Genomic DNA, 27,100 nt, shown 5'->3' on the forward strand with positions numbered 1-27,100 from the left:
AACCTATTTCCTTCCCTCATCCTTGATCTGTAGATCCTGTTGTGGGTTTTTCTGTTTTTTGTTTGTTTGTTTGTTTGTTTTAAGTAGGCTCCACACCCAGCATGGACCCCACCTCAGCTTGAACTCAGGACCCTGAGATCAAGACCTGAGCTGAGATCAAGTCAGTCACTCAACCGACTGAGCCACCCAGGCGCCCCCAATTTTTTTGAAGATTTTAAGTAATCTTTACACCCAGCGTGGGGCTCAAACCAACAACCCCAAGATCAAGAGTTGCTTGCTCCAACAACTGAGCCAGCTGGGCACCCCCATCTGTAGAATCTGTTAACACATCCTGGGGTACCTGGCTGGCTCAGTCAGGTTAGCATCTGCCTTTGGCTCAGGGCGTGATCCCAGGGTCCTGGGATCGAGCCCCACGGCAGGCTCCCTGTTCAGTGGGAGCCTGCCACTCCCCTGCTTGTGTGCTCTGTCAAATACAATCTTTAAACACACACACATCCTTGACAATCATTTTATCCCCAGTCACACTGGGTTCATGTCTCAAAACGCGTCTCCATAGAATTGCTTCCCCCAGGTGTTACTTCAATGCAAGAAATGTCCATTTGCATCAACCCCATTCAGGCACAGGCCAACAGCAAGTTTAAGAAACATTATCAGGCTCTGCGGAAGGATACCTCATATCTCTTAATAAGACTATAAAGATTTTGAATATCCTTACACTCCGGAAGTCCCTCTTAACACAGACCTTCAGGATTTAAACAAACTCAATGTGAAAAATAAACATTTATTACAAAAATGAGTTTTGACATTTCAAAATGAAAACAGACAAGGTGTTTTCCAACTCAAAGGGGCTGTGGTAAGCTGCAGAGGTAAATTCCGAGACTGGTCATAAGGACTCCTACTCACCTCACCACAGTGACTGAGGGAGTGAGGCACCATTCACCTCAGACTTGAAGGAACAGTGAATCACCCCTGCTTCCCTGCGGTGTTTTCTCTACATCCCTCCCACCCCATCTCCCAAGCAGGATACAAAGCTGAAACATACTTTAAAAATCTCATTCTTACTGAACCGTTTCATAATCTCCACTTTTATTGTTTCATTAAATTTTATTTCCATCTGGAATATTTATTTTTTAATTGGTGCATGACCCTTAACTGGTGGTTTGGTTGGTTTTGTTTTTCCTTTTGGATTCTTTCTAGAACACTCGATTCTGTTAGGGATTTCCAGATAAGGGAATAAAACATGGCAAGTGGGGCTCAGCGTCCTCCACAGAAAGCAAGCAGCAAAATCTGCCCTAGAAAACCCCTCATTTGCCCTCTTGCTAGTTAATAAATAGACTGGGGGCTGTGATAGATGGGGAACACAGAAATCTAAGGGCAAAAAAGGGTCCAGATGGACAGAGGAAAGCAAGGAAAGGCAGGCCCACCTTGCTTACTCCTGCTCACTCCCATGCAGACCTGGTCTCAAACTGTCTTTTCCTTAAATAGCACCTTCCCCCTCCCCCCACCCCGCTTTAAAATATAAAGTAGTAATTCTTAAACTACCACTAAAGAAGGAGTTCTCCGAAGGGTTTGAGGAATCCTCCTGCCTCAGGCTCCGGAGCAGTTTCCCCACAGCCTTAGAGAAGTCTGCCAAGGCATCTGGTTGGCAGAGGTGGGAGGGCGGGCACCTTCTCTTGCTCCGTGTATCAGACCAAGCAGAACCCCTGAGCACAGCCTCAGCTGGGGGGGGGGGGGGCCTCCTCCAGAAGGCTCTCCTCCTACCGCCAAGAGGGCTCTAGAATGAGGGTCCAATGCTCAGACGCTCTACCTTGAGACAGGAACCAGGAAGGGGTGGGACACGGAGCCAGGACCAACCCAGGCTGCAGGGAAATGGAGCTTCAGGCATCTTCCTGTTTGTACAAAGGAGCCCAGAAACCTCATTTCCCCCACTTCCCACAACAAGAAGCTTTGACAAACCAAGTTTTTATTTCCAGCAACATCCAGCTACATACAAACACACACCAACAAAATCTCACCGAAGAGCTAAGAAGCCCTCCGACACACACTGGATTTCAGCAGAACTGAGACGCGAGGACACCACACACACACACACACACACACACACACACACGCTCACGCTCAGGAAAGAGCTGAGACCTACTACACACACTCGCACAGCCCTGCAGGCGTCCCTCCAGTGGTTCCAGCCAAGGGTGATGGTCTGACACCAGCTCCAGCTTCCTTTGCTTTAGATCAGCGGTTTTAAAACTCTTCTGCTCCGTGTCCCCCGAAAGCTCACTATGCCCTCCCTCACAAAAGCTCCTGGGTCTTTTTTTTTTTTTTTTTTCCCTACAGATGCAGCTGGTGTCAGTCTGCTTGTGTTGAGGACCGCGCAAGAGGACCCCGGCGGCACTTCCCATGGGAAGACAGAACAAAGTGGGCTGCAGAGGCAGGAGAGACTTGGCGCGGTCCCCAAACCACCTTTTCAGCTGCCTGGGCTCCAGTCCCCACTCCGGAACAGCTGCCACCTCCTTAGCATGGGAGGAAGGGGCTGAGGGACGACGCTCAAGATCAGTACTCAGGGCACGACTCACAGGGCGTGGGAGTCAATGGGTGGCAGTCAGGACTCCCGCCTGATCCCTCCTAGGGATGGGGGATGAAAGCTTTAAACAAGTCCCAGGCCACTCAGCAGTGGTCGGAAAGGAGGGGAGGGATGCAGGAGGAAGGGGTACACAGCCGACGTTATTAAAAAACACATCCTAACTACGAGAAAAGTGGGGACCGCTGTGGGGGCTAGAAGAGACATAAGGCGTCCTGTGAACGTACAGACGTCGTAGGCCAGAGTCTGGTAGCACCAGCGTAAGGCAAGCACAGGGGACAGGAGACGAGCCGGACCAGGGTCACACCAGGAATGACGAGGTCTGCCTGAACTCCCCCTGGGGAAATAAAAATGTCCAGATCAACCCTCTAGCCTCTTCTTTAGCTGACCATCTCCCGTACCTGCAGACACAGGCTAGAAGCCCCCTCCTCGTCCCAGGGTGGCACACTCACTTCGCTGCGAGCCGTGGGCTGGCTGTAAATCACCTTCTTACTCGAGGTCCTGCAGACAAGCCAGAAGACGGAGATGCTCAGTCCCTTAGTGCTCTCCTTAACCTCTGCTTGCCAACTCTAGGGGCTGGACTCAGAGCTTTACAGAAGCAGAGTGCCAGCAGGGACGTGTGGGTGGAGGGAGACAGGACAAATGCAAGGCCACAGGGAACAGGGAGAGGTAGAAACCCGGACGTCCACCCAACCGGGGCTGCCTCCACCTCCAACCCCTTCCCCTGGGCCCATCTCAGCTTCAAACCACAGCATCCATGTTCTCCAGCTCAGAGGTCCCCAGGACAGCACCTCACTCACCCTTTCTTTGCTCCTGAAAGAGAAGAAACGGGACCGTGAGTGTGAGCAGAACAGAAGAGAGCAGGGCACGGAAGGGTGGGGGCAACAGCACGCAGCACGTTAAGTGGTGCTCTCCCAGGAGATAACCCCGCACGTGTGGACTCCCTATCAGGCCAGTACTCAGATGGCACCCAAGAACCGTGCCCTGAAAGGAGGACAATAAAAAGGAGTGCCTTTGAGGGCAAATACTCACTGTCAAAGTAGCCTCGTCTATAGGCGAACCAGATGCCCAAAACCAAGACTCCAAGGAGAATGAGTGTGACGAGGACAGCCGCCACGATGCCCCCTACATTCAACTCCGCTATGAGACACAAACGAGAGGTCAGTCCCCTGACGGTTCACTCACACTGCTCACACCACCACCCAAGCCAAGATGAAAAGCAGACCCCCAATCCCCACCCCAGGTCTGAGCTCAAGCCCTGCTCCGCACACCCCTGCTCACCGGCTTCCATGTGCACAGCATCTGACCTCATGGGGGAACCATACCCATTCTGCGCCTGACACATGTAATCTCCAGTATCAGAGGCCGACACGGGATCGAAGACCTGAAGGGAAGAAAACAGTTGGCTTCCTGCCTGAAGAAGCCAAGTACCTTTTTTTTTTTTCAGTTAGCTCTACACCCAACGTGGGGCTTGAACTCACGACCCTGAGACCAAGAGTCGCACGCCCCCCTATTTTTGTTTTTTAATTGCACTAGAGTTGACATATACCATGTTACTTTCAGGTGTACAACATAGTGATTCAACAATTCTATACATTATGCAATGCCCATCCTGATGAAGTGTCCAGGTATCCATCTTTTGTCTCCTGACCCTGATGCCAATTCACCTTGTTGCTGTTCTTCTTCCCCACCTTCAAAGATTCTCTAACTGTGCCCCCCCACACCTTTCCTTGCTACCCCATCCCTACCAGCTCCCCTGTCTTGTGATCCAGGCTATAGGAAGAATTGCTGAAGGCACGGTTGCTCTTGGGCTCCGTAGGCATCAGGACCCCGTCCTTGAACCAGTAGAACTCAGAAGGGGGAGAGCCGTCTTTCTCTGAGCAAGTCAGCACTGCCCGACTCCCAATGGTAGCAGAGGAGGGGACGTTGACCGTAGGCTTGGATGGAGGCACTGTGAAGGGACAGAGGGACTGAGCACAAGGTCAGAGAGCGCTGCCTAGAGGCTAAGCTGCTGATACCCCCATACCTCAGCTCTAGCCTCCAACCCTCACCATGCCCTCAGCTTCCCCCTACCCAGGGGCTCATCCCCTCTCTGCCGGCACCGTGACTCTGAACCCCCAACCCATGAGCGTTCTCGCCATCACTGAGCTCCGAAGCTTAGCGGAGCCCGTGAGGGCTTAGGGAAGCAATGAATTCCGAGACCACACAGAAAAAGCGTAGCACATACCAAGCACAATGAGCTTGACGGTGACCTCCCCATAGGTGTTCCCGCCTTCGTCGGAGACCATACACGTATACATCCCCGTGTCTTTCCGGGTCACGGAATGGAAAGTGATGCCACTGTGTGAGAAGGTAACTCGGTCCTCATAGGAAGCTACCGGGAGAGACAGAGGAGAGGCTGAATGAGCTGGAGAGCCAAGAGAAGCTGATGACGGTGGCAGGAGAGGCCACGGAAGTCCACGGGACCGGAGCCCCAGGATGTGCCTCTCCCCTGGAATCCAGGCCAGTCAATCCCTCCACAGCCTAGGCCATGAGGAAGGAAGTGGAGCGACTCACCTGTGATCTTGTTGTTATAGCAAACGAGGCTGGTGACGTCCCCTTGGGCAAACTTCCACTCCACACGGGGAGAGGAGAAGCCGGAGTAGGAGCAGGACAACTTGGCGGCTGCAGACAGGACAGAAGTGAACACGAGGAAGGAGCAGCAGCAAACGGGAAGGGGAAACGGCCCCCACCGGCAGTCTGCGCTGGATGCCGGCCTGCACCTGCTCCCGCCGGCCCCAGACACCCCCCTCCACAGCTGCCCCGCACTCACGTTTGTTCTCAGCAACTCGGACTTCAGGTTCCGAAGTGTACACGGCACCCCTGCCCAACGCCAGGCAGCCTGAGGAGGACAGAGGCAGACCCATCAGGAGGGGACAGAAGAGCATCCCCGCTGACGGGACATCTGAGGCCGGGCCCCTCCCATGGCTGCTCCAAGGTGAAGAGATTCAGAGATCCGAGCTCCTCCTGGGTCTCATGCTCTCTCACCAATATCCTAAATATTTTCTTCCGATGCTTTTTGCCACAACTGCAGGCCAATACTTCCATTATCAATGGAAATAAAATATCTCTTTCAAATCTAATTTCTTTCACTTTTTATGCTTCCCTCTGCAACTCCCAATAATCTTTTTAATTTTTTTAAAGATTTTATTTATTTATTTGAGACGGAGAAAGAGCACAAGCAAGAGTAGCTGCAGAGGAAGAGGGAGAAGCAGGCCCCCCCCAAGAGCAGGGAGCCTGATGCAGGGCTCGATCTCAGGACCCTGAGATCATGACCTGCGCCAAAGGCAGACACTGAACCGAATGAGCCACCCAGGCACCCCTGCAACTCCCAATAATCGAATTAGATTCCTACTATTCCAAGAACAGCTTCCCAAATGACATTTCATGGTTCAGAGAAAGCTTCTCAACAAATAATTAATTGCAACCACTTGTCAGACACTCCTGGCAGGAAGCCAGCAAAGCTGGAGGCCAGGGAGGCAGGGAGGGAGGGAGGGTGTAAGGAAGGGGAGGGAGGGAGGCAGAGGGGGGAGCAATAATGAGGATAATAATAACACTCGACATTTGTAGGGCATTTTGTGCTTTTTAAAGTGTTTTCACATACATTACTCTGTTTGATCCTTGAAACAAGCCTGACAGATCAGCAGGACAAGTGTTATTATCCCAGTTTTACACGAGGAACCAAGCCAATGAGAAGGAAAGAATCGTGCCTAAGATCACACAGCTGGACCAGAACTGGGCTAGATCCTCTCCTGAGAATCTCCTCCTGCCCAGTGGGGAAGGGAAGGAATGGGTGGTGTGTACTGGGGGCAAAGAGATGGGCGAGGGGAGGCAGGGCTAACTGAGGGCAGCGCTGGGCGGGCGGGAGGGTCCAGCATTCGACAATAAACACCAGTGACAGGGCTCCGGGAGAGCCAGACTGCGCTGCAGACCCACACTTGCACAATCACCCCCATTCATGCTTTCCACCCTCAAATTCACCAAGTGTGCTTTATCATTCTAAGAGCCCGTGTTCCTTAGATTAACACAAGCCCGTTTTTCCTTTACGTAATGACTCACATAACAGAATATGGTCTTGTGACCTCTGAGGCTCCCTTTTCTCACCTGAGACATGAAAGGTTTGAACTAGATGTTCTCTCAAGTCCTTTAGAGTTTTTGGTTTTGTTTGGCATTAATATATTTTTTAAGATTTTATTTATTCATTTGACACAGAGAGAGAGAGAGCACAAACAGGGGGAGCGGCAGGCAAAGGCAGAGGGAGAAGCAGACTCCCCTCTGAGCAGGGAGCCCAATGTGGGACTCGATCCCAGGACTCCGGGATCATGACCTGAGCCAAAGTCAGTTGCTTAACCAACTGAGCCACCCAGAAGCCCTAGCATTAATATTTGAAGAGTATATTTATACAGGGGCGCCTGGTAATTCAGTCAGTGGAGCCTCTGCCTTGGGCTCAGGTCATGATCTCAGGGTCCTGGGATTGAGTCCCACATCGGCTCCCTGCTCAGCGGGGAGTCTGTTTCTCCCCATCCCTCATGCTCTATGTCTCTCAAATACACAAATAAAATATTTTAAAATAAATAAAATTAAATAAAAATTAAAAGTACTTTCATACATTTATTTCAATTGGACACAACAGTGTGAATTAGTCCAGGTAAGTACTCTCTGCCCCATTTTACATATGAGAAAATTAAGTGTCTAAAAAGTTAAGGGGCTAGCCCATGTTTTCATAGCTACAAAACAGCAGAGCTCAGATTAGCACACAGGTTCCCCCGATACCCTCTTTTTATTTTTTTAAGACTTTTGTATTTTTATTTTTATTTATATGAGAGAGAGACAAAGAGAGAGCTGGGGGAAGGAGCAGACGGGAAGGGACAAGCAGATTCCAGGCTGAGCTGGGAGCCTGACAGGGGGCTCGATCTCATGACCCTGAGATCATGACCTGAACCAAAACCAAGAGTCCGACGCTTAACTGAGCCACCCAGGCACCCCTTTTTCCTTTTTTATACCATACTTTTTTTTAAAAAATATTTTATTTATTTATTTGACATGACAGAGACAGCCAGCGAGAGAGGGAACAGAAGCAGGGGAATTGGGAGAGCAAGAAGTAGGCTCCCAGCGGAGCAGCCTGACATGGGGCTCGATCCCAGACGCTGGGATCACACCCTGAGCCAAAGGCAGACGCTTAATGACTGGGCCACCCAGGCGCCCCTTATACCATACTTTTATAAGCCATGCTGTTTCTCAGAAAAGCCGTGGCTTAATAGGGGCAGACTATGCAATAAATGTCATTCTTTTAAAAGTCAGGTCCATTTTACCTATGAATTATTTCTAATAGTACTGCATTGTATCTGCGTATTTGACATTACATTTTCCTGTCAAATTTATAACCAAATGTAGTAACGTAAGAAATTAAATCAAATAGCCCTTACTTAATTGAAATGTGAGCACATGGACATCTCCCACTCAGCTGTTACTGGGAATGCTGATAATGAAATGCTTTGATTTTTGTCCCAGTCAGCTTTTTCTGCTTGGATGATGGGAACTCCGTTTTTTTAAGATCCTCAAATTTTACAACTTGCTACCTTTGATGGGCAGCGTGAAGCTCGAACCAGATCTCCCTTCAGGAATGAGGGACTTGTTTTCCAGCTCCTGGGACTTCTGCCAGACAAAGGCCCTCAGGATCAGCCCTTTTGAGGACAGACCGAACACTGCCTGGCCCAGGGGCATGCCTTCCACCAGGGAAGGGGCAGGGGCAGCTGGTATCCAATGCCTCATCAATGAGAGGAGGACGGCAGCTCCAGGGAGCCCCAGCTCTACTGCCCCAATGCCCCAACCCCCCAACCTGGGACAACACATAAAGGCTGTTCCCGCCCCAAAGCTCCCCTGGGGAATAGGCTGAGGGTAAAATGCAACTCAATTTCTCCCTCCGCCCAATCCTGCTTCTTGTCCCTTCCCTGCCCTTCCCTAGGTGTGGATCCCAAGAGCACTTCCTAATAAGTGTCTTGGAACTATAATTGACATCTCAGAGTCAGCTTCCTTAGAACCCAACCTATGACACGACCCAAATAAAGGAGAGCTTCTAATCAAACTAGAAACTATTGTCTGGAATAAAAGGCCACCAAAAAAGAAATCACAGCATACGAATCTGGGGATTGTTTCTGCATCACTTCTTTTGCTGAAGTTCTTTTGAGACCTCTCAGACCTTGAGATCTAGAACATTCAAGAATAGGGGCACCCAGCTGGCTCAGTCAGTAGAGCATGTGACTTTCAATCTCAGGGTTTTAAGTTCGAGCCCCACATTGGGTGTAGAGATTACTTTTTAAAAATATTTTTTTTTTAATTAAAATTAAATCTTTAGGGGGTGCCTTTGGTGGCTCAGTCAGTTAAGCAGCCGACTCTTGATTCTGGCTCAGGTCATCACCTCAGGGTCATGGGACTGAGTCCAGCTCCGTGTACGACCAGGAGTCTGCGGGACAGTCTCTCTCTCCCGCTGCCCCTCCTCCTGCTCACACTGTCTGTCTGTCTCTCCCTGTCTCCCCCTCTTAAATAAATAAATAAATCTTTAAAAAATTAAATCTTTAAAAAATAACTTAAAAAATAAAGACAACATTCAGGAATCCCATCCCGAGGCACCTGGGTGGCTCAGTCGTTAAGCATCTGCCTTCGGCTCAGGGCATGATACTGAACGTTCTGGGATCGAGCCCCACATCAGGCTCCTCTGCTGGGAGCCTGCTTCTTCCTCTCCCCCTCCCCCTGCTTGTGTTCCCTCTCTCGCTGGCTGTTCTCTGTCAAATAAATAAATAATAATAATAAAAAAAAGGAATCCCATCCCATACAAACACAATCGTGCTGGGCTACAGCCAGCCTCCCCGGCTCCTCGACCGTCCTGACCTCCATGGCCTAGTCCAACCTTCTCCTGTTTAAAACACAGGGTCTACCCCCCAGTGCCATCCCACGTCCCTCGGCGGCAGGACTGCGGCTGACTGACTGCCTGTGGCCTGGGGGCCACTGCTCCAGCGCTGCGGTGCCTTCCAGTCCCTGCGTGTGGCCAGCCCCACCTCCCCAGCACACCCTCGACACCTCACCATCGTGGTCCACATTCCCCCCATCACTCCTGAACGAGCCTCCGGAACCAGGCCGCCTGATTCACATCCCAGCTCTGCTACCTCCTAGGCTGAGGGACCGGGGCAAGCTGCCTGAGTCACTCTGAACCTCGGTTCACCCATCTGTAAAATGGAGATAATAACAGTTCCTACATCAAAGCCCCATGGTTGAGAGTTAAAGGAGCTAATACAAATAAAGTGCCTACAACAGGAAGCACCAAGTAACTATTACATCTTCTTCTTATCATCATCAGCATCATCATCTGCCCATAGGTCCTTCTGTACACACTTATTTTTCTGACTTCAAAGTTTTCTTCAATAAGACATATAAATAGGGACACCCAGGTGGCTCAGTCGGTTGAGCATCTGCCTTCAGTTCAGGTCATGGTCCCAGAGTCCTGGGATCGAGTCCCGCATAGGGCTCCTTGCTCCACAGGGAGCCTGCTTGTCCCTCTACCTGCCACTCCACTTGCTTGTGCTCTCTCTCTCTCTCTCTATTTCTGACAAATGAATGAATAAAAATTTTTTTAAAAGACATATAAATAAATATAAATAAACTCTGCTTGAAAAATGCTTCTATCCCAGCCCACCAAACCACTATCCTCTCTCATGGTATCTGCCTTGGAGAGGCTAATTCTTTTCTAGAACCTTCACAGACAGACCAGCAGAGTGGAGAGCTTTCCCTCGCTGTACCCCATCTCCACCAGGACACCCACGGTCTCCCTGCCCACTGTCCTCATCTATTTTCTGTTTCCCTCACCTCACGCCCCCACCCCTTCGCGCTGAAGCTTGGACCTCTCCTTGTGTCACAGCGCACACAGAGACGACCCACTCACACACGTGCTAAACCAAACTAGAAGGAAAATTCATCCTTGTCACGGCGACACTTGATTTACTCTAAGTTCCCAACAAGAAAAGCCACAAAGTCGGAGGCATCAACAGATTTTTGGCGCTTTCACGTCCAGAAAGCCCGGCCTCCACACTGGGCTCCTCTGGAGCAGGACTCCTCAGGGTTTTCAGCCCAACACACTCACTCCCCGCTCAGCCGACTGCAGGTGCTTGGCGCTCACCCTGGAATCAGAATTGCTTTTACTAAGATCACCAGTTACTGCAGCCCTCAATTCTAAGACGCCCTGATTATAGGATACACATCCACGTAATAACAGCTTCTTGGGGGGACATCATATTAAATGCATACCTAGGCTGTAAGTGGCATCCCAATTTACAAAACACTGAAGTAGTCTTAGAATTAAGGATGTCCACAATTTGCTCTTTCAGTTCCCTTCAGTGGCTTCTGTTGACGCCAGGCCCCGCAGGCCGCTGCCTTCCTCAGAAGTCACTCGGGGGGCAGCTGGGCCACTCAGTCGGTTGAGCCCCCGACTCCTGACCTTGGCTCAGGTCCTGATCTCAGGGTTGTGAGATGGAGTCCCGCATCAGGCTCTGTGCGGACTCTGCTCGAGATTCTCTCTTTCCCTCTCAAAGTAAATAAATAAATAAAATTAAATAAATTTAAAGAAAGAAGTTGTCACTTGGCCCCTAGGTTTCTGTGTGCCGCCCTTCTGGTCGTCCCCAACGCCTGAGTTTTCTCATTCTCCTTTTTGAACCTTGCTTCCTCTGTCAACCCCTTAATATGTGTGATCCCAGCATTCCATCTCAGGCCTTTTTTCTTTTCTTTTTGTTTTTTAAGATTTTTAATTTATTTATTTGACAGAGAGAGACAGCAAGAGAGGGAACACAAGCAAGGTGAGTGGGAGAGGGAGAAGCAGGCTTCCCGCTGAGCAGCAGGGCTCGATCCCAGGACCCTGGAATCATGACCTGAGCGGAAGGCAGACGTTTAAAGGCTGAGCCACCCAGGCGCCCCCAGGCTTTTTCTCCTTTCCACATTCTCTGTAGGAAATTTCAAACACAGCCCGAAATTCCTGTGCGCGCACCCAGGGCCAGCTCGGGTCCCCCCTCCCACCAGAGCTGCAGAGGCCTGTGGCTAAACCTCCTCCCGCCCTCTCCACCAGGACCCACACCCCCTCCTGCACCTGTCAGCACCGCTCCTCTCGCTCCCCTCTCCAGGTTGGGGGATCACCATGTACTTGCTCACTCAAACCAGAAGCCTTCCCGCAGCCACCATCTCTCCCTCGCTCTTGTCAATCACACAGCAAGCATTACATCGTCACCTCCCAAACATTCCTCCAATGTTGTTCCACCACTTTCCAGCACCATCATTATCTGAAGAATTGCAACTGCTCTCTCAATTACACTTGCTTTCTCTGTCTTGTTTCAGCTGACCCATTCGAGTCCATCCTCCATCCCACTGCCGAAGGAAGAACTAATATTTACTGAGTACCCACTATGTGCCAGGCACTGCTACAAGCATATTACATGGACCATCATTTATCCCTACAACAACCTTAGGAGCTGGGTGATACTGTTACTATAATCTCTATTTTTTTTTAAAGATTTATTTATTTGAGAGACAGAGAGACAGAGAGGAAGAGCGAGAGAGAATCTCAAGCAGACTCCCTGCTGAGTGTGGAGCCCAATGTGGGGCTCAATCCTAAGTCCCTGAGATCATGACCTGAGCTGAAACCAAGAGTCAGGTCAATCACCGACTGAGCCACCCAGGCGCCCCTATCATCTCTATTTCCTACCCAGGGAAACTGAGGCCCAGAGCAGCTAAGCGGTAGTGCATATTCAAACCAAGGCAGCTTGATACCATACAGCCTTCCTAAAAATGCACGTCTAACACTTGCTTCAAGCTTTCAAGGACTCCACATGGCTCTCAGATAAAATCCAAATTCTTCACCAGCACTACCTGACCCTCTGATAAGCCTCTCCACTCGTGCAGTTTATCCTCGAGGAGGACAGACTCCTAAAACTCCGAGCAAAGGGCAGTTTCACAACCTCTGCTTTGCTCCTGCCATTCCAGCTCTGTGGAGCACCCTTTCCCCTCTTTCTTCATCTGCTCAGCAGTTAGGCATCCACATTATTTTCCAAGAAATGACCCACCCACACCTAATCCTACCAGAACCAACCTCCGACCTCTTTCCTAGACTTTAACTACCCCATGCAAAACAGGGTCAAAGCACTTCCCACATTATACTGACATCATCTGTGCACGTGTATGTTGCCCCTACCAGACAGTAAACTCCCAGGGAGCAGGGACCATGTGTTATTTATTATTCTGAGTACTCAGCACTTTAGCATAATGCCTGGTACAAGCTGACATTGAACAACATGGAGTCTTAACAAATTAGGTCATAGCAGACCATTCACTACAACATCTACTCGTTAAAGTTTATCTACAAAGATAAGCCCATTTTTCAAACTGGCAGACAGGGCACGCCCAAATGAAGAAAAACAAACGATCCATAGTTCAATCTTTCTAAAATTTTAATAAACTGTTCTACTTTGGGGGGGGGTGACTATTCCATTAATCTTTTTCGTTTTGTTTTTTGTTTTTTTTTTTTAAGATTTTATTTATTTATTTGAGAGAGAGAGAGAGCATGGAGGGGGACAGGGCAGGGGGAGAAGCAGACTCTTGGCTGAGCAGGGAGCCCAGTTTGGGGCTCAATCCCAGGACCTCAGGATCATGACCAGAGGCGAAGGCAGCCGCCCGACTGAGCCACCCAGGCGCCCCTCCATTAATCTTTTTTTTTTAAAAAGATTTTATTTATTTATTTGACACAGAAAGACAGGCAGTGAGAGAGGGAACACAAGCAGGGGGAGTGGGAGAGGAAGCAGGCTCCCAGTGGAGCAGCCTGATGCGGGGCTCGATCCCTGAATACCAGGATCACGCCCTGAGCCAAAGGCAGACACTTAACAACTGAGCCACCCAGGCGCCCCCATCAATCTTTTTCTTAAACTTAGCTTCAGCACTTAAAAACTAAGTGGTTTTTTTTTAAGATTTTTTTATTTTTAAGTAATCTCTACACCCAACATGGGGCTCAAATTCACAACCCGAGATCAAGAGTCACACACTCCACTGAGTGAGCCCGCCAGGTGCCCCCAAAATTAAGTGTTTTTAAATTTCATGGTTTTGAAACAGAATGAAACTTCTCTGCACACAGGCAATTTTCAACAGCCATTTTGCAGCAGGGACTGATTGCTGCCCCTGGGTCGCAGCGTGTCTGCAGGTGCCTGCACAAAGGTAAAATGCCGCTTTCTGCATCCACGGGGGTGTGCAGAGACAAAAGTCCAAGTGCCAGGAGGTTTTCTGATGCAAGATCTACCACAGCCAACAGAGCAGAGGGGCGCCTGGGCGGCTCAGTCGGTGAAGCGGCTGCCATTGGCTCAGGTCATGATCCTGGGGTCTTAGGATCGAGCCCCCACTGGGGTTCCCTGCTCAGCGAGGAGCCTGCTTCTCCCTCTTCCTCTGCCCCTCCCCCACTGCTTGTGCTCCCTCTCAAATAAATAAATAAAACCTTCAAAAAAAATTTTTTTAAAAGCATCCAACTCATGATTGCGGCTCAGGTCACGATCTCACAACCCAAGAGATCAAGCCCTGAGGCAGACTCTGCCTCGGTGGACCGCTTGAGACTCTCTCCCTCTGCCCCTCCCCCAACTCACACAAGCTCCTGCTCCTGTCCCAAGCAAATCTTTTTAAAAATAATGAAAAGTAGGGGCGCCTGGGTGGCACAGCGGTTAAGCATCTGCCTTCGGCTCAGGGCGTGATCCCAGCGTTCTGGGATCGAGCCCCACATCAGGCTCCTCCGCTATGAGCCTGCTTCTTCCTCTCCCACTCCCCCTGCTTGCGTTCCCTCTCTCGCTGGCTGTCTCTATATCTGTCAAATAAAAAAAAAAAATCTTTAATAAAAATAATAATAATAATAATGAAAAGTAAAATAAAACAGCAGCAGAAAGTGGGGAAAGATGTGAATCCATTTAAAACACCCCCACTCTCTTCATGACCGCAAGAACAACCAAGAGCCTCCAAGGAGGCCCAGGTCAGCTGAGGAGACCTGATCAAAGCACTGCCCCCTGTGCAGAGGTAAGCTTCAAAATGGTTCATGCTCCTTATGGACTGAATTGGGTTCCCCTAATCCCTGGTACCTCAAAATGTGACTGTATTTGGAGACAGGGCCTTTCACCAGATACTGATGTTAAAGTAAGGCCCTTAGGACACGCCCTGATCCAATCTGACTGGCAGCCTTTATACAGAGAGACACCGAGGGCGCTCCTGCAGAAAGCACAACCAGCAAGACTGTGGCTTCAGGGGAAACCGACCCGCCAGCACTGTGGTCTTGAACTTCCAGCCTGCAGAACCGTGAGAAAATGTATCACTGCTGGGGCGCCTGGGTGGCTCAGTCCGTTAGGCACCCGACTTCAGCTCAGGTCATGATCCCAGGGTCCTGGGACTGAGCCTGGCATCCAGCTCTGCGCTCAGCATTGAGTCTGCTTCTCCCTCTTCCTCCACTCCTCTCCCAGGCCATGCTCCCCGTCTCTCAAATAAACCAAGTCTTTAAATTTTTTTTAATTAAAAAATCTTTAAAACTTAAAAAGAAAATAAATTTACTGTTGTTGAAGCCCCAGTTTGTGACATTTTGTGATGGCAGCCCAGGCGGATGAATACACAGGTCCAAGTTGAACGTCAGCAGTGGGCATTCTGGCTGAACCCCCGGTGACTACGGCCTTGACTTAGGTAATTATGATGGCATTTCCACGCAGTGAAAAGAACCAACATTCTGCACAGCAAAGGAAACCATCATCAAAATGAAAAGGCAACCCATTGAACAGGAGAAAATAGTTTGCAAATCACATATCTAATAAAGGATTAATACCCCAAAAATTGAGAACATACAAAGAACTCACAACTCAATAGCAAAAAAACCCCACACACAATCCAATTAAGAAATGAGCAGAGGGGGCGCCTGGGTGGCACAGCGGTTAAGCGTCTGCCTTCGGCTCAGGGCGTGATCCCGGCGTTATGGGATCGAGCCCCACATCAGGCTCCTCCGCTATGAGCCTGCTTCTTCCTCTCCCACTCCTCCTGCTTGTGTTCCCTCTCTCACTGGCTGTCTCTATCTCTGTCGAATAAATAAATAAAATCTTTAAAAAAAAAAAAAGAAAGAAAGAAATGGGCAGAGATCTGAATAGACATTTTCCCAAAGAAGACACACAGACAGCCAGGAGGTACATGAAAAGATGCACATCACTGATCATCAGGGAAACACAAATCAAAAGCACAATGAAATGTCACTTCACGTTATTATCAAAAAGACAAGAAGTAACAAGTACTGGTAAGGATGTAGAGGAAAGGGAATACTTGTGTACTGCTGGAAGCAATGCAAACTGGTGCAGCCACCATGGAATACAGTATGGGGGTTCCTCAAGAAAGTAAAAATAGAACTACCATATGATCCAGCAATTCCACTACTGGGTGTCTATCCGAAGAAAATAGAACCACTACTTCGAAAAGATATGTGCACCCCATGCCAACTGCAGTATTATTTACAATAGCCAAGATATGGAAACAACCTAGGTGTCCATCGATGAATGAATGGGTAGATAGGTGGTACATACATAGAATGGTTTATTATTCAGCCATTAAAAAGAATGAAACCTTGCCATTTGTGTTAACATGCACAGACCTTGAGGCCATTATGCTAAATGAAACAAGTCAGACAGAAAGACAAATACCATATTATCTCACTTATATGTGGGATCTAAATTTCTTTTTTAAGATTTTATTTATTTTTTTGACAGAGAGAGACACAGCATGAGTGGGGAGGAATGGAAGAAGCAGGCAACCCGCTGAGCAGGGAGCCTGATGACACGAAGTTTAATCCCAGGGTTTTGGGATCATGACCTGAGCTGGGAAGGCAGGTGCTTAACCGACTGAGCCACCTAGACACCCCCATGGGATCTAAATTTAAAACAAAAACAAAACTAAGCGGGTAGACACAGAAGCAGGGGTGGGGGTGGGCAAAATGGGTGATGGAGGTGGAAAGGTACAAACTTCTGTGATTATAAAGGAAGTCTGGGGGTGTAATGTACCACATGGCAACTGTAGTTAACACTGTACTGCACACAGGAAAGTTGGTGAGAGAGTAAATCTTAAAGAGTTCCCATCTTTCTGTAACTATGTATGTGGATGGATGTTAACTAGACTTACTGTTGCGATTATTTTGCAATATATAAAAATATCAAATCATTATACTGTGTACCTGAAACTTATATAATACTATCTCAATAAAAAAAAGTAAATAGGGGCGCCTGAGTCCATCAGTTGAGCAACCAACTCTTGACTTCAGCTCCGGTCAAGATGGGGGGGGGAGGTCCTGGAAGTGAGCCTGGCCTTGGGCTCTGCACTCAGCGGGGAGTCTGCCTGAGGATTCCGATTCTCTCTCCCCCTCTGCTCCTCCCCTCACTCGCAGGCTCACTCTCTCCCCCTAAAATAAATAAATAAATCTTTAAAAAAAATACAATAAATTAAAAACTAAATAACTAAAAGGAAAGAATCAACAGAAGTCCCGAAGATCTTTACAAGATTTGTCCTATACTTTTAACTACAGTTGCCCCTCGAACAACACAGGTTTGGACACAAGTTTGAACTTTACGGGTCCACTTAACACGCCATTTTTTAAATCCAGTACAGCATTGTAAATGTATCTTCTCTTATGATTTTAACATTTTTTCTCCAGCTTAATTTACTGTAAGTATACACTACATAACACATGTAACAAAAAAATATGTGTTAATCAACTATTTATGTTATCAGTAACGTTTCCAGTCAATAGCAGGCTATGAGTAGTTTTAAGTCGTTGGGGAGTCAAGAAGTTACACATGGATTTTCAACTGTATGGGGCTGCCACCCCTCACCCCCAGCATTATTCAGGAGTCAACTGTAATCATATCTGAATTCTAGACACAAATCACTGAGCATGACAAAATGAATAAAATAGGAGCATGAATAAAATAATAATAGCAGTTAACATTTCTTGAATTTTTACACATGCCAGGACTCTGAGCCCTTTACATGATTAATTCATTTGACCCTCACAATACGGCTATGAAATAAATATTGTTGCTCCCATCTTACATTTGAATTAACTGGGACACATAAATCAAGTAATTTGCTCAAGTCACAAAGCTAATAGGTGGAACAGCCAAGATTCTAACCCAGGTATTCTGGCTCCAACACCATACATTCTACAACTACGTAAAAATACATATGGCCATCGCAAAGTCAAAGTAGATCAATTTGTACTAGCACAAGAATATATTCAAAATGTAAAAACAAAATGTAGACTATGAACCTATTTTTACAAATAATAAAAATAATCTGAGTATATGCATGACAAAATCTCTAATAGGCTCCAAGCACGCGACTGTGCGTATTATCTGAGACCACAGACAGCTTTTCTTTTCTACGTTCTATACTTAACGTAATGAGCAAGCATGTGTTAAGTGTTTTAATTTAGAGAAAAAGGAGGGAGAAAGGGGAATGAAAAGAGGGGGGGAAATCAGATCACAAGGAGGGAAGAATGAAAGCCAGAAAGGAGAGGCAACATTGATTAAACAAAACTTTAAAGGTGAAACGAGGTAACAGATAAGTAAGAAACAGGAGATTAGGGGCGCCTAGGTGGCTGAGTTGGTTAAGCACCCGACTCTTGATTTTGGCTGAAGTCATGACCTCAAGAGTCAGGAGATGGAGCTCTGCATCTGGCTCCTGCTCAGCACAGAGTCGGCTTGACATTCTCTCCCCCCACCAACTTGTGGCAGGAAGGGAGGGAGGGAGGAAGAAGAAAAAAAATAAGAAAATCTTTAAAAAAAAAAAAAAACAAGAAAGAAATATGAGATCACTGAACCACCAAGATCTTGGGACAGTGTAGGTGAGTCTAATAAATCTGAAAGAGAGAGAGAAAGGGCGACGGCACTCGTACCTGGGGGTAATGGCAGCTGACAACAGTGGGCAGGCAGAGTGGCTCGAGGGGGTGGGAGTGGAAGCAGAAGAGAAGGTGAATTGGGTAAAGAGAAGGTGAGGTGGTGACTTAGCCATTAATACCTAAATCAGTCCCTACATGCTTTCATACACTTCAGCAGAGAGTCGGTGGTGTAGAAATCTATAAGACCGAGTATATAATTCTTGAAAATCACTATGTATCTGAATAATATAACAACTGTGGCAAATTGTATTTTCCAAAATAGACATATGGATCTGTATGTTTATCTCATCCCCCATGCTTTTCTTACACTGTGACTGACGTACAGTCTAGGTTCCCTCCTCTTGCATCTAGGCAAGTGTCACAGCAGAAATGACACAGTGAGCCCTCCCCTCGAGGTTGGTGCCCTATGCATCGTCCCAATATTTTTTAAGGTTTTATTTATGTATTTCAGAGAGACAGAGAGAGCATGAATGGTGGGGAGGAGGAGAGGCGGAGGGAACAGCAGACACCCCACTGAGTGGGGAGCCCAGTGTGGGGCTCAATCCCAGGAACCCGAGATCATGACCCAAGCCAAAGGCAGATGCTCAACCAACTGAGCCCCCGCACATCTCCTTAGATTCTCATCACAAAAATGCTGTGAGACAAGTACTATTGTTACAATCCCATTTCACAGATGAGAACACTGAGCTTAGAACAGCTGCCCCAAATCACACAGCTATAAATTGCAAAGTGGGAAGGGAATCTTTTTTTTTTTTTTTAAAGTAATCTCTACACCCAGCATGGGGCTCAAACTCACAATCTGGAGATCAAGAGTCTCACACTCTGCCAGCTGACACAGCCAGGTGCCCCACGCTGGGAAGGCAATCTTGACCCAAGTGTGCCTAATTCTGGGGCTCCGAAGCTAAGATGGGGCATCTCCATCAGACAAGCAAGGAAAGCACACTCAAACTTCGAGATCCTGTTCAAATGCCCCTTGATCCATATGACTTTCCGCAGTCCACATTAAGTCCGTCCCCAACTTCTAGGAATGCAGTCTAAGAACAGAATCAAAGGTTAAGCTTAAAGATGTATGTACAGGGACAATTTCTTATTATTTAGCACAGCAAAGAAAAAGAAAACCTAAAAGTCCAACAGAAGGTGAATGGTTAATTTTGATATAGCCATGCAGGAGAAGACTATAGAATGGAGTTTGTTTAAAGCACATTTTGCTTAAAAATACATATAATTGTACATATATATATATACACACATATATACCATATTTTATACACACACACATCATATTATTCACAGAGGAAAGACTGCATTAAATATCGGTACTGTTTATCTCTTGATAATAGGATTACATATGATTTTTATTTTCTCTGTTTTCCCATTTTTCTGCACTGAGCACATATTGTTTCTTAATACAAATTTATCTTTTTAAAAAATTTATCTCTTTCCTTGCATGCTCCCAAAACATTTTGTACTTTGATGACAGTGCCTGGCACACTCCGCTCTGTTTTCTGCTTAGTCAATGTCTGTAGTTCCTTGGGAAGAGAATCCAAGTTGTTCGTTATCTCCCCAGCTCCTAGCACTGTGCTTTGCCCAGAGAAGTGCTCCATGAGGCCCGCTGAAGCACGCGGTGATGATAAGGTGGTCAGAGGGCGAAGGTGTCCAGACGTAGAGAACCCACCAGCCACCATGCCTGCACATGCAGATCAAGCCCACCACGGAAGTCCCTTCCTTCTACTGCTTTATTAAGAAACCTTTGTTTCCTCTATACATCCTGTTAATTATTAGAATGTGCCTTAAGTTGCTTTTGTGCCGTGAGTTTGTTTGAATTCCATTTTTTTTTTTTTTTTTTTTAGGGGAAGGAAAAGGAGGGAGATGAGCCAGCCAGCCAGCCTCTTTGGTTTTCTCTAAGAATTCCACCCAAACTTCCCCTCTAGGCCTACAAGCTTCATAGGACCCTCCAGCTGTAAGGGAGCAAAGAGCTGCAGAATGAGGAGGAGAAGCAGGGCCTCTGGCTCCAAAAGGGTACTCAGTTTACCTACCGTGGGCTAATTGTTCCAATACCCCTGGCTCCCCTCACAACTTTTTTTTTTTTTTTTTAAGATTTTATTTATTCATTTGACAGAGATAGAGACAGCCAGTGAGAGAGGGAACACAAGCAGGGGGAGTGGGAGAGGAAGAAGCAGGTTCATAGCGGAGGAGCCTGATGTGGGGCTCGATCCCACAATGCCGGGATCACGCCCTGAGCCGAAGGCAGACGCTGTTAACTGCTGTGCCACCCAGGCGCCCCTCCCCTCACAACTTCTTGATAGCAGGTGTTACTCACCGCTTTAATCTCTAGCACAGTGCTCAGAACACGGCACACACCAATGTTTTCTGGATTAACAAATGAACTTGACAAAGCAATACCATTAGAACCTGGACCTTCCACCCTGTTTGCCCTTGTTTTGCCCTTTCCTCCCCACCAGTCACCCGGTGAAGACTGATCTCACTCCTGGAGGTTAGGGTAGGATGGATAAGGAATGCATGGACAAGAGGAAGGCCCTGTGAGCCCAACAACAGGCGGGGCTGAGTCTAAACCGCCCTTCTTGGCTGCCTTTGCGAGACGTCAGTGGCTGGAATGGCCCTCAGAATGGCAGAAGGTGGGAACAGCAGTGGGGGGCAGGAAAGCTTTCACTCCGTGGCTCCCTCCTGACCTCTCTCCGCAGAATTTCCAGTTCTACCTGCTCCGCTCCTCCCTCTCCCCACCCATCTCCCCAGTACAAGGGAAGGTTGTGCCCCGCCCACCCAGGGCTCACTCCAGGGGCCTGGCATCAAGCTTCCGGTCAGCCAGCTGCTTCCTCCTGTCCAACCCCCAACATTGCGAAACTAATGCCACAGCCGGACTTTAGACAGAAACCCTGCTTATCAGGGAGTCCCAGACAGATGAACTCTTGAGTTTTCAATGCCTGGAAAAGCCCAGTATGCATCCACTCACATGGCTTCCCACCACGCTGCACCCTCTTTCACAATTACATCTGACAAGTGGTCATCCGGATCTTTCCTAAACCTCTGAAAAGGAAGCAAGTCTGAGTTTAGAGGTCCCCAAGGTCTCTCCTCAATACTAACAGATATGAAAAATAAGCTCCATTATTTCCTACTCCATCATGCAAAACGGGTGTAGCTTTTAAATCTATCTTTGAGCAAAGGTGTCAGCCCTTTCAGTGTCCACAAACACGTGGCCCTTGACCCGGTGACTTGGGGGGGTGGGTGGCAGTGGTGGGATCTTAAAGACCAAGACCCCAACGCCCATAATGCCAATATGGAAAGATCTCCAAGGTATCCAAAGTGAAATAAACAAGGTCTCTGACAGAGTAGAACGTCTTGTCTGCCTCCACATCAACGTGTCAGCCTATTCTAAATAAATAAAACTTTTTTATTTTTAATTACAGGAGCTCTACCCCAAACCAAAACTAGACTGGCGACCCCAGACACCCTTAGGTCACCAAGAAACTAGAGAGAAATATCGTGAAGTGAAAGTGTCCCCGAGCCAGGAGGTACAGATGGAGGGAGGCCCTAGAAACCCACGACTGCACATCTCCCAGTTCCTAGTTCCGGCTGGCTGCTGGCAGCCACTAGGTTTCAGGTTTCGAGGGAACTGTTCTTTCCTGGGAGTAAATTCAACTGGCGGGCAGAGGGAGGGGAAAGGAGAAGTGACTCACCAATGTGCAGTTTAAGTAAAGCTAGCAAAGCTGAACAGTGAATGTGGAAGGGCTTGAGTCAGAAACATCAGTCAAGAAGACCAGTCAGTACTCAGACTGATCCCGACGCAGACAGCAGCTCCTGCCTTCTGGAATGCCAGGTGCGGATCCCTCACTCAAGTGGGATGAGGGGAAGGAAGCAGGGTTCCAACCCAGGTTCCCCCTTCTTCCCCGTGCTTACACCAAATGTCATCCTATTCACACACGAATAGGATTCTGCTAAGTAGAAATGCTTCTCCCTGCCTGGGAGATTGCTGGAAACTTCTAAGTGGAGGCTCCCCAGGGAGAGGGAGACCGTGCTTTTGGTCACTGGTTGTGCTTTTCCCAAGCCCAGTTCCCTCAGTGTTTGGGCTCCAGTCCCTGTCCCGGCAGCTCAGGCTTTCCTCTCCACAGGCTTCCCAGGCTGGGGTTGGGCCTTTGCTTGACTCGATCATATCCTGCCCTTTCTTCTTTCTCCCTGACGGCAGAGCCCACGATGAGCAACAGCCATGGTGTCAGAAGAGAGAACACAAGGCACCCACATATGCTCCAGACATCCCAGGGCCAGAGGACAGACCAAGCACCCAAGAAAGAGCCCTTACCTTTACCTTTGCCTTTTGGGATCTAGCAGGGGGAAACGCTGCTTCCTCTGACCAACTCTCCTGGGGCAGCATTCCTTACTCCTCACAAAATCCAAAGGAGTTAACAGCTGCCCAATAATAGTCATCCCTTCGTGTACATGTAATGTCACTATTATCCTGGTCAACGCGCAGGATAAGCATTATTACTCCTGCTCCACAGATGGAAAGACTGGGCACTAGTCTAAGATCATAAATAAGGCAGAGAGCCACACTAGAACCCCAGTGAGGTCACCTGATTCCTATTTCCATCTTCATTGTACTAATCAAATCATCCCCCCCAGGTCTAGCTGGATTTAAATGTGACATGGTCAGTTTCCCCCATCCCCTGGGCATGTCACTTCCTAGGACCCACTGCCCTGTCAAGCTAATGCAACATCACCTCAGGCTCCATTTAAACCCCTGAAGAGACTAGAGGACATCCCCAAGCTCAGGAGGGGGCTATCCCAACTCTTCCACTGCCAGTATGTGCTATGGGGGGATGTCACAATGCAGAAAATGAGAGAAAAAGAAGAAAAGGAAGAAGAATGCTGGCTTCAGGAAGCTTGTAAGCCCAACACACATGGTCACAGATGGCATCACAGATGAGAAACTTGGGGGGGGGGGCACTGGTTCAGCAGGAGGTTGAGTACCAGTAGAAGCACCACACAGAACCAAAGAAGGACCATGGGTGTCATTAGCAGCTCTAAAACAAAGGCAACGGGGCGCCTGGGTGGCACAGCGGTTAAGCGTCTGCCTTCAGCTCAGGGCGTGATCCCGGCGTTATGGGATCGAGCCCCACATCAGGCTCTTCCGCTATGAGCCTGCTTTTCCTCTCCCACTCCCCCTGCTTGTGTTCCCTCTCTCACTGGCTGTTTCTATCTCTGTCGAATAAATAAAGAAAATCTTTAAAAAAATAAATAAATAAATAAATAAAATAAAAAAATAAAAAAAAAATAAAACAAAGGCAACAAGTAGGAAAGGTGGAGAATAGGAAAAGAATGGAAACTGAATCAAAGAGGAAAGTGGAGGCACAGAATGAAAAGAACAAGTGAGAGAAGGTAAGAAAGTGGCCCCGGGCGGGGCGGGGCGGGGCGGGGGGGGGGGGGAGGGCGTTATCCCAAACTGATGTTTGAGATCACGGTTCCTGTGCCACAGGGTGCTTGAGATACTGGATCTAGCAGTGGAAAAAGGAGAAGGGGCTCAGGAAACTTTGGTTCCATTCCCAGGTCCTTTCGTCAGTCTGGAAAAGTCATTTCCCCTCTTTGGACCTGTTTCCGCATCTGTACAATAGGGAGAGGATTAGACTTGCCTCTGGTCCGGTTTACCCCAAGGGCTTATGTTTTTGTGATAAGGGACAAAGGAGTTGTCAATCCATCCGTCTAAAGGCAGGGAATCCATTTCCACCCTTCAATAAACTGAGCAAAATGAACTGCCTTCTAACCACCGATGCCGATTGTAACTGCTCATTTCTTTTACACTTCCTAAAGCATGGACCTCGAGGGAAAAGCAAAGATTCCTACAGCTCACATACTGACACAAGAATCCACAGAAGCACACGCATGGGCACTCAAGAATCTGACACACTCAAGAATCTGACACATACACATCCAGCTGGGGACACCGGCTACCTAACTAGGTGGCCCAAAGCATACGCGCAGTCCGGCCCAAATCTATCTATAGACAGAGGCCTGCCCCAGCAAGCGAGCCTCATTGTTCCACAGGAAAGGGAGTTTACAAAGGAAGCAAACTCCCAGGAGCAGTGCGGGGAGGGCAGAGTCCTGGCTCTGAGAAGAATCCAGCCAACCAACAGGCAGGTCCTCCCCCTGGGAACACTCAGGCAACAACATTGATTAAGGGCTCTCGAGGTAGCTACCCCAGAAAGGAACTTTAAGTGCTGTGCTCTGAGAAAGGTGAGATTTCAAATTTATTTCTTCGGACTTTGCACCCAGACACTTTTCCCAGGGCAACCACCGCAACCCAAAGATCCCGGGAAACTAGAGAGACCCCTTCAGCAACAGCCAGGGAAAGAGATGTCCACCCCACCCGACCTCCACTAGATTTTCCCTGAGGACCCTTCAGGAGCAGGGCATTCAGAGGCCAAAGGAGTCAGGGGCGCGAGGCTCAGGCTTCTCTCGGGTTGTGCGCGGATGTTGGGTGCGTGCTGGAGGGCAGGATGGCCTTCCCAGGTGCGTGTGGAGGGGTACGCCTGGGTGGATGTGTGCAGAGCCCTCGCCAGTAAATGAGGCCAGGAAAAGTGGGGCTACCCCCTCCCTTGTTTTTGGCTACCTGCGGAAGCCGAGGCTCCCTCCCGGTGGGTGCGAAGGGAAAGAGGTGTGGGGGAGGGGAGCCAGCCACCGCCGGGTGAGGAGGAGGGGAAACGGGAGGGCCAGGGGTGGAAAGGGGGACCAGGAGGGTGAGGCTGGTAGGTTTCTCAACTCCTCCCCTCCCTCGGGCGAGAGGCGTGGGGAGCGCCTCCCTCCAACCTCTGACCCGACCCACCGATTCCTCCCGAAACTCCGGGAACTTACACAGGATGACCGATGTGAAGAGAAGCAACTCTCTCCTCCCGGTTCTCGCTTCTGTCCCCATGGTGATCAGAATCCCACCCGACACGGCTGCCGGAGCCCGGGCGATAGACAGAGCTTCCCCCGCAACCGCTCGGGGACTAAACTCCAGCAGGCAGGTTGAGCCCCGCCCCGCCCCCCCACGACGATTGGCCGGCGCCCCGCCCCTGCGCGTCCCGATTGGTGGAGGGAGCCGCCGGTCCGTTGAGTGACTCACCGTGGCCAGGTGCAACCTCTCCCACTACTCCCCACTCGGAGCGATTGGCGCCTTGCCAAGCCCGAGCCGCCTCTGATTGGCCCAGGAGCCTGTCGCGTAAGGAGACCGGGGCTCACCTTCTGCAGGTGAGGGCACCCTGATTGGGCGGCGTTCCTGAAGTAGGGACTTTCTGACTGGCTGGGTTCGGAGTGAGAGCCGAAGGACGAGGGGAATACCTCGAAGGAGGAGGGAGGGGAAGTAGTCCCGCGGGGCCGCGGAGACCCGCCTGGTTGTGTTTTCCGTGGATTGTGTGTTAGTTTGCATGTGAACCGCTGGGGGCTACAGAAACCTTGGCCTGAGAAAACCACGCATTCATACGCGAGGGTGGGGGGAGAGGCCCGGGGGAGAAGTGGAATGATACCTCGACCCGAGCCTCGAACCGCGATCCTCTGTCGACCCCATCCGCAGCATTAAGCTTTGAGGAGGGACTAGGCAGAGAAGGGAAGGGAAGGAGAGGCGAAGGGAGCCCGCAACCCAAGAGTGGGAAAAGCAGGATTACATTCTCTCAAGAACCTCAAACACCCAATATGTACGCCAAACACACCCAGGTAATAGAAACTGACCTACAGACCGACGTTGTGTAAACATCACTGTGAGTGACTGCATCTGTCCTTTACACACCGGCGGAGCCCTGCATTTCAAAATTGTCTCTTCTCTCTGTGACTAAGAGTTGGGTGCTAAGCCCCTCTTGCCATAGACTATATTAATACTCGAGCTTCCTGTTAATATTTATATTATGTGTCGCTTTTAATTGAAACAACACCTTTACTATTTCTAGCTTTTACAGTGATTTAATTTTAACTGATCTTGCTGTTGGAAAACTTCCTGAACGTTATTTCATTGCAAGTAAGAAGCCCACACCTTTATGTAAAACGGTAGTATTCCTCGACCTTTTGCTTCACGCACTTTTGCTCTCAGCCCTTCGTCCACTTCTAGATCGCTCAATTTAAAGCGCTGGTTATCAAACACCTAGTGGATACCATAGGGAAGGAAATACAGATGAATATAAATCACAGTCTCCTACTTCAAATGGCTTGCTATCTACTTTCAAGACTAATACAGGAAACAAGACAATATGTTACCAAAAGAAACCTCGTGTTACTAAATCGAAACAAATATTTGGGTGCCTGCCATGTGCAAAGTTCTGTTCTTTACCCTCAAAGGAATGTAACGCCTTGAAGAGAGAGGCGGATACAAGGGGAAGGAAGAGCCAGGGGAAGGAACCAACCACTGGGGGGCTGTGTCAGAGAAAACTTCAAGATGGGGGAACTTGAGCAGGAGGTTAGAGGAACTCCGATACTGATCAGTCTTTAGGAGGAAGGGTCATCTTAGAAGCTATTTGGGGCATCCT

General features: G+C 48.8%; 1 protein-coding gene across 1 annotated transcript; it reads right to left on the bottom strand.

Annotated features, from left to right (window-relative positions):
- Nucleotides 1-761: 761 nt before the first annotated feature.
- Nucleotides 762-25,610, bottom strand: F11R (F11 receptor). Its single transcript, XM_045784285.2, has 10 exons — nucleotides 25,458-25,610; nucleotides 5,391-5,459; nucleotides 5,135-5,242; nucleotides 4,806-4,952; nucleotides 4,327-4,529; nucleotides 3,860-3,962; nucleotides 3,611-3,718; nucleotides 3,379-3,391; nucleotides 3,031-3,079; nucleotides 762-2,915 (listed from the first exon to the last, which is right to left on the bottom strand). Exons 1-10 carry the CDS (start codon nucleotides 25,516-25,518, stop codon nucleotides 2,880-2,882), a joined length of 897 nt encoding a protein of 298 aa, XP_045640241.1. The 5' UTR covers nucleotides 25,519-25,610; the 3' UTR covers nucleotides 762-2,879.
- Between the last annotated feature and the right edge of the window lie 1,490 nt (nucleotides 25,611-27,100).

Source organism: Ursus americanus, chromosome 2, assembly GCF_024610735.1.
Source record: "Ursus americanus isolate L20-20 chromosome 2, mUrsAme1.1.p, whole genome shotgun sequence".
NCBI lineage: Eukaryota > Metazoa > Chordata > Mammalia > Carnivora > Ursidae > Ursus > Ursus americanus.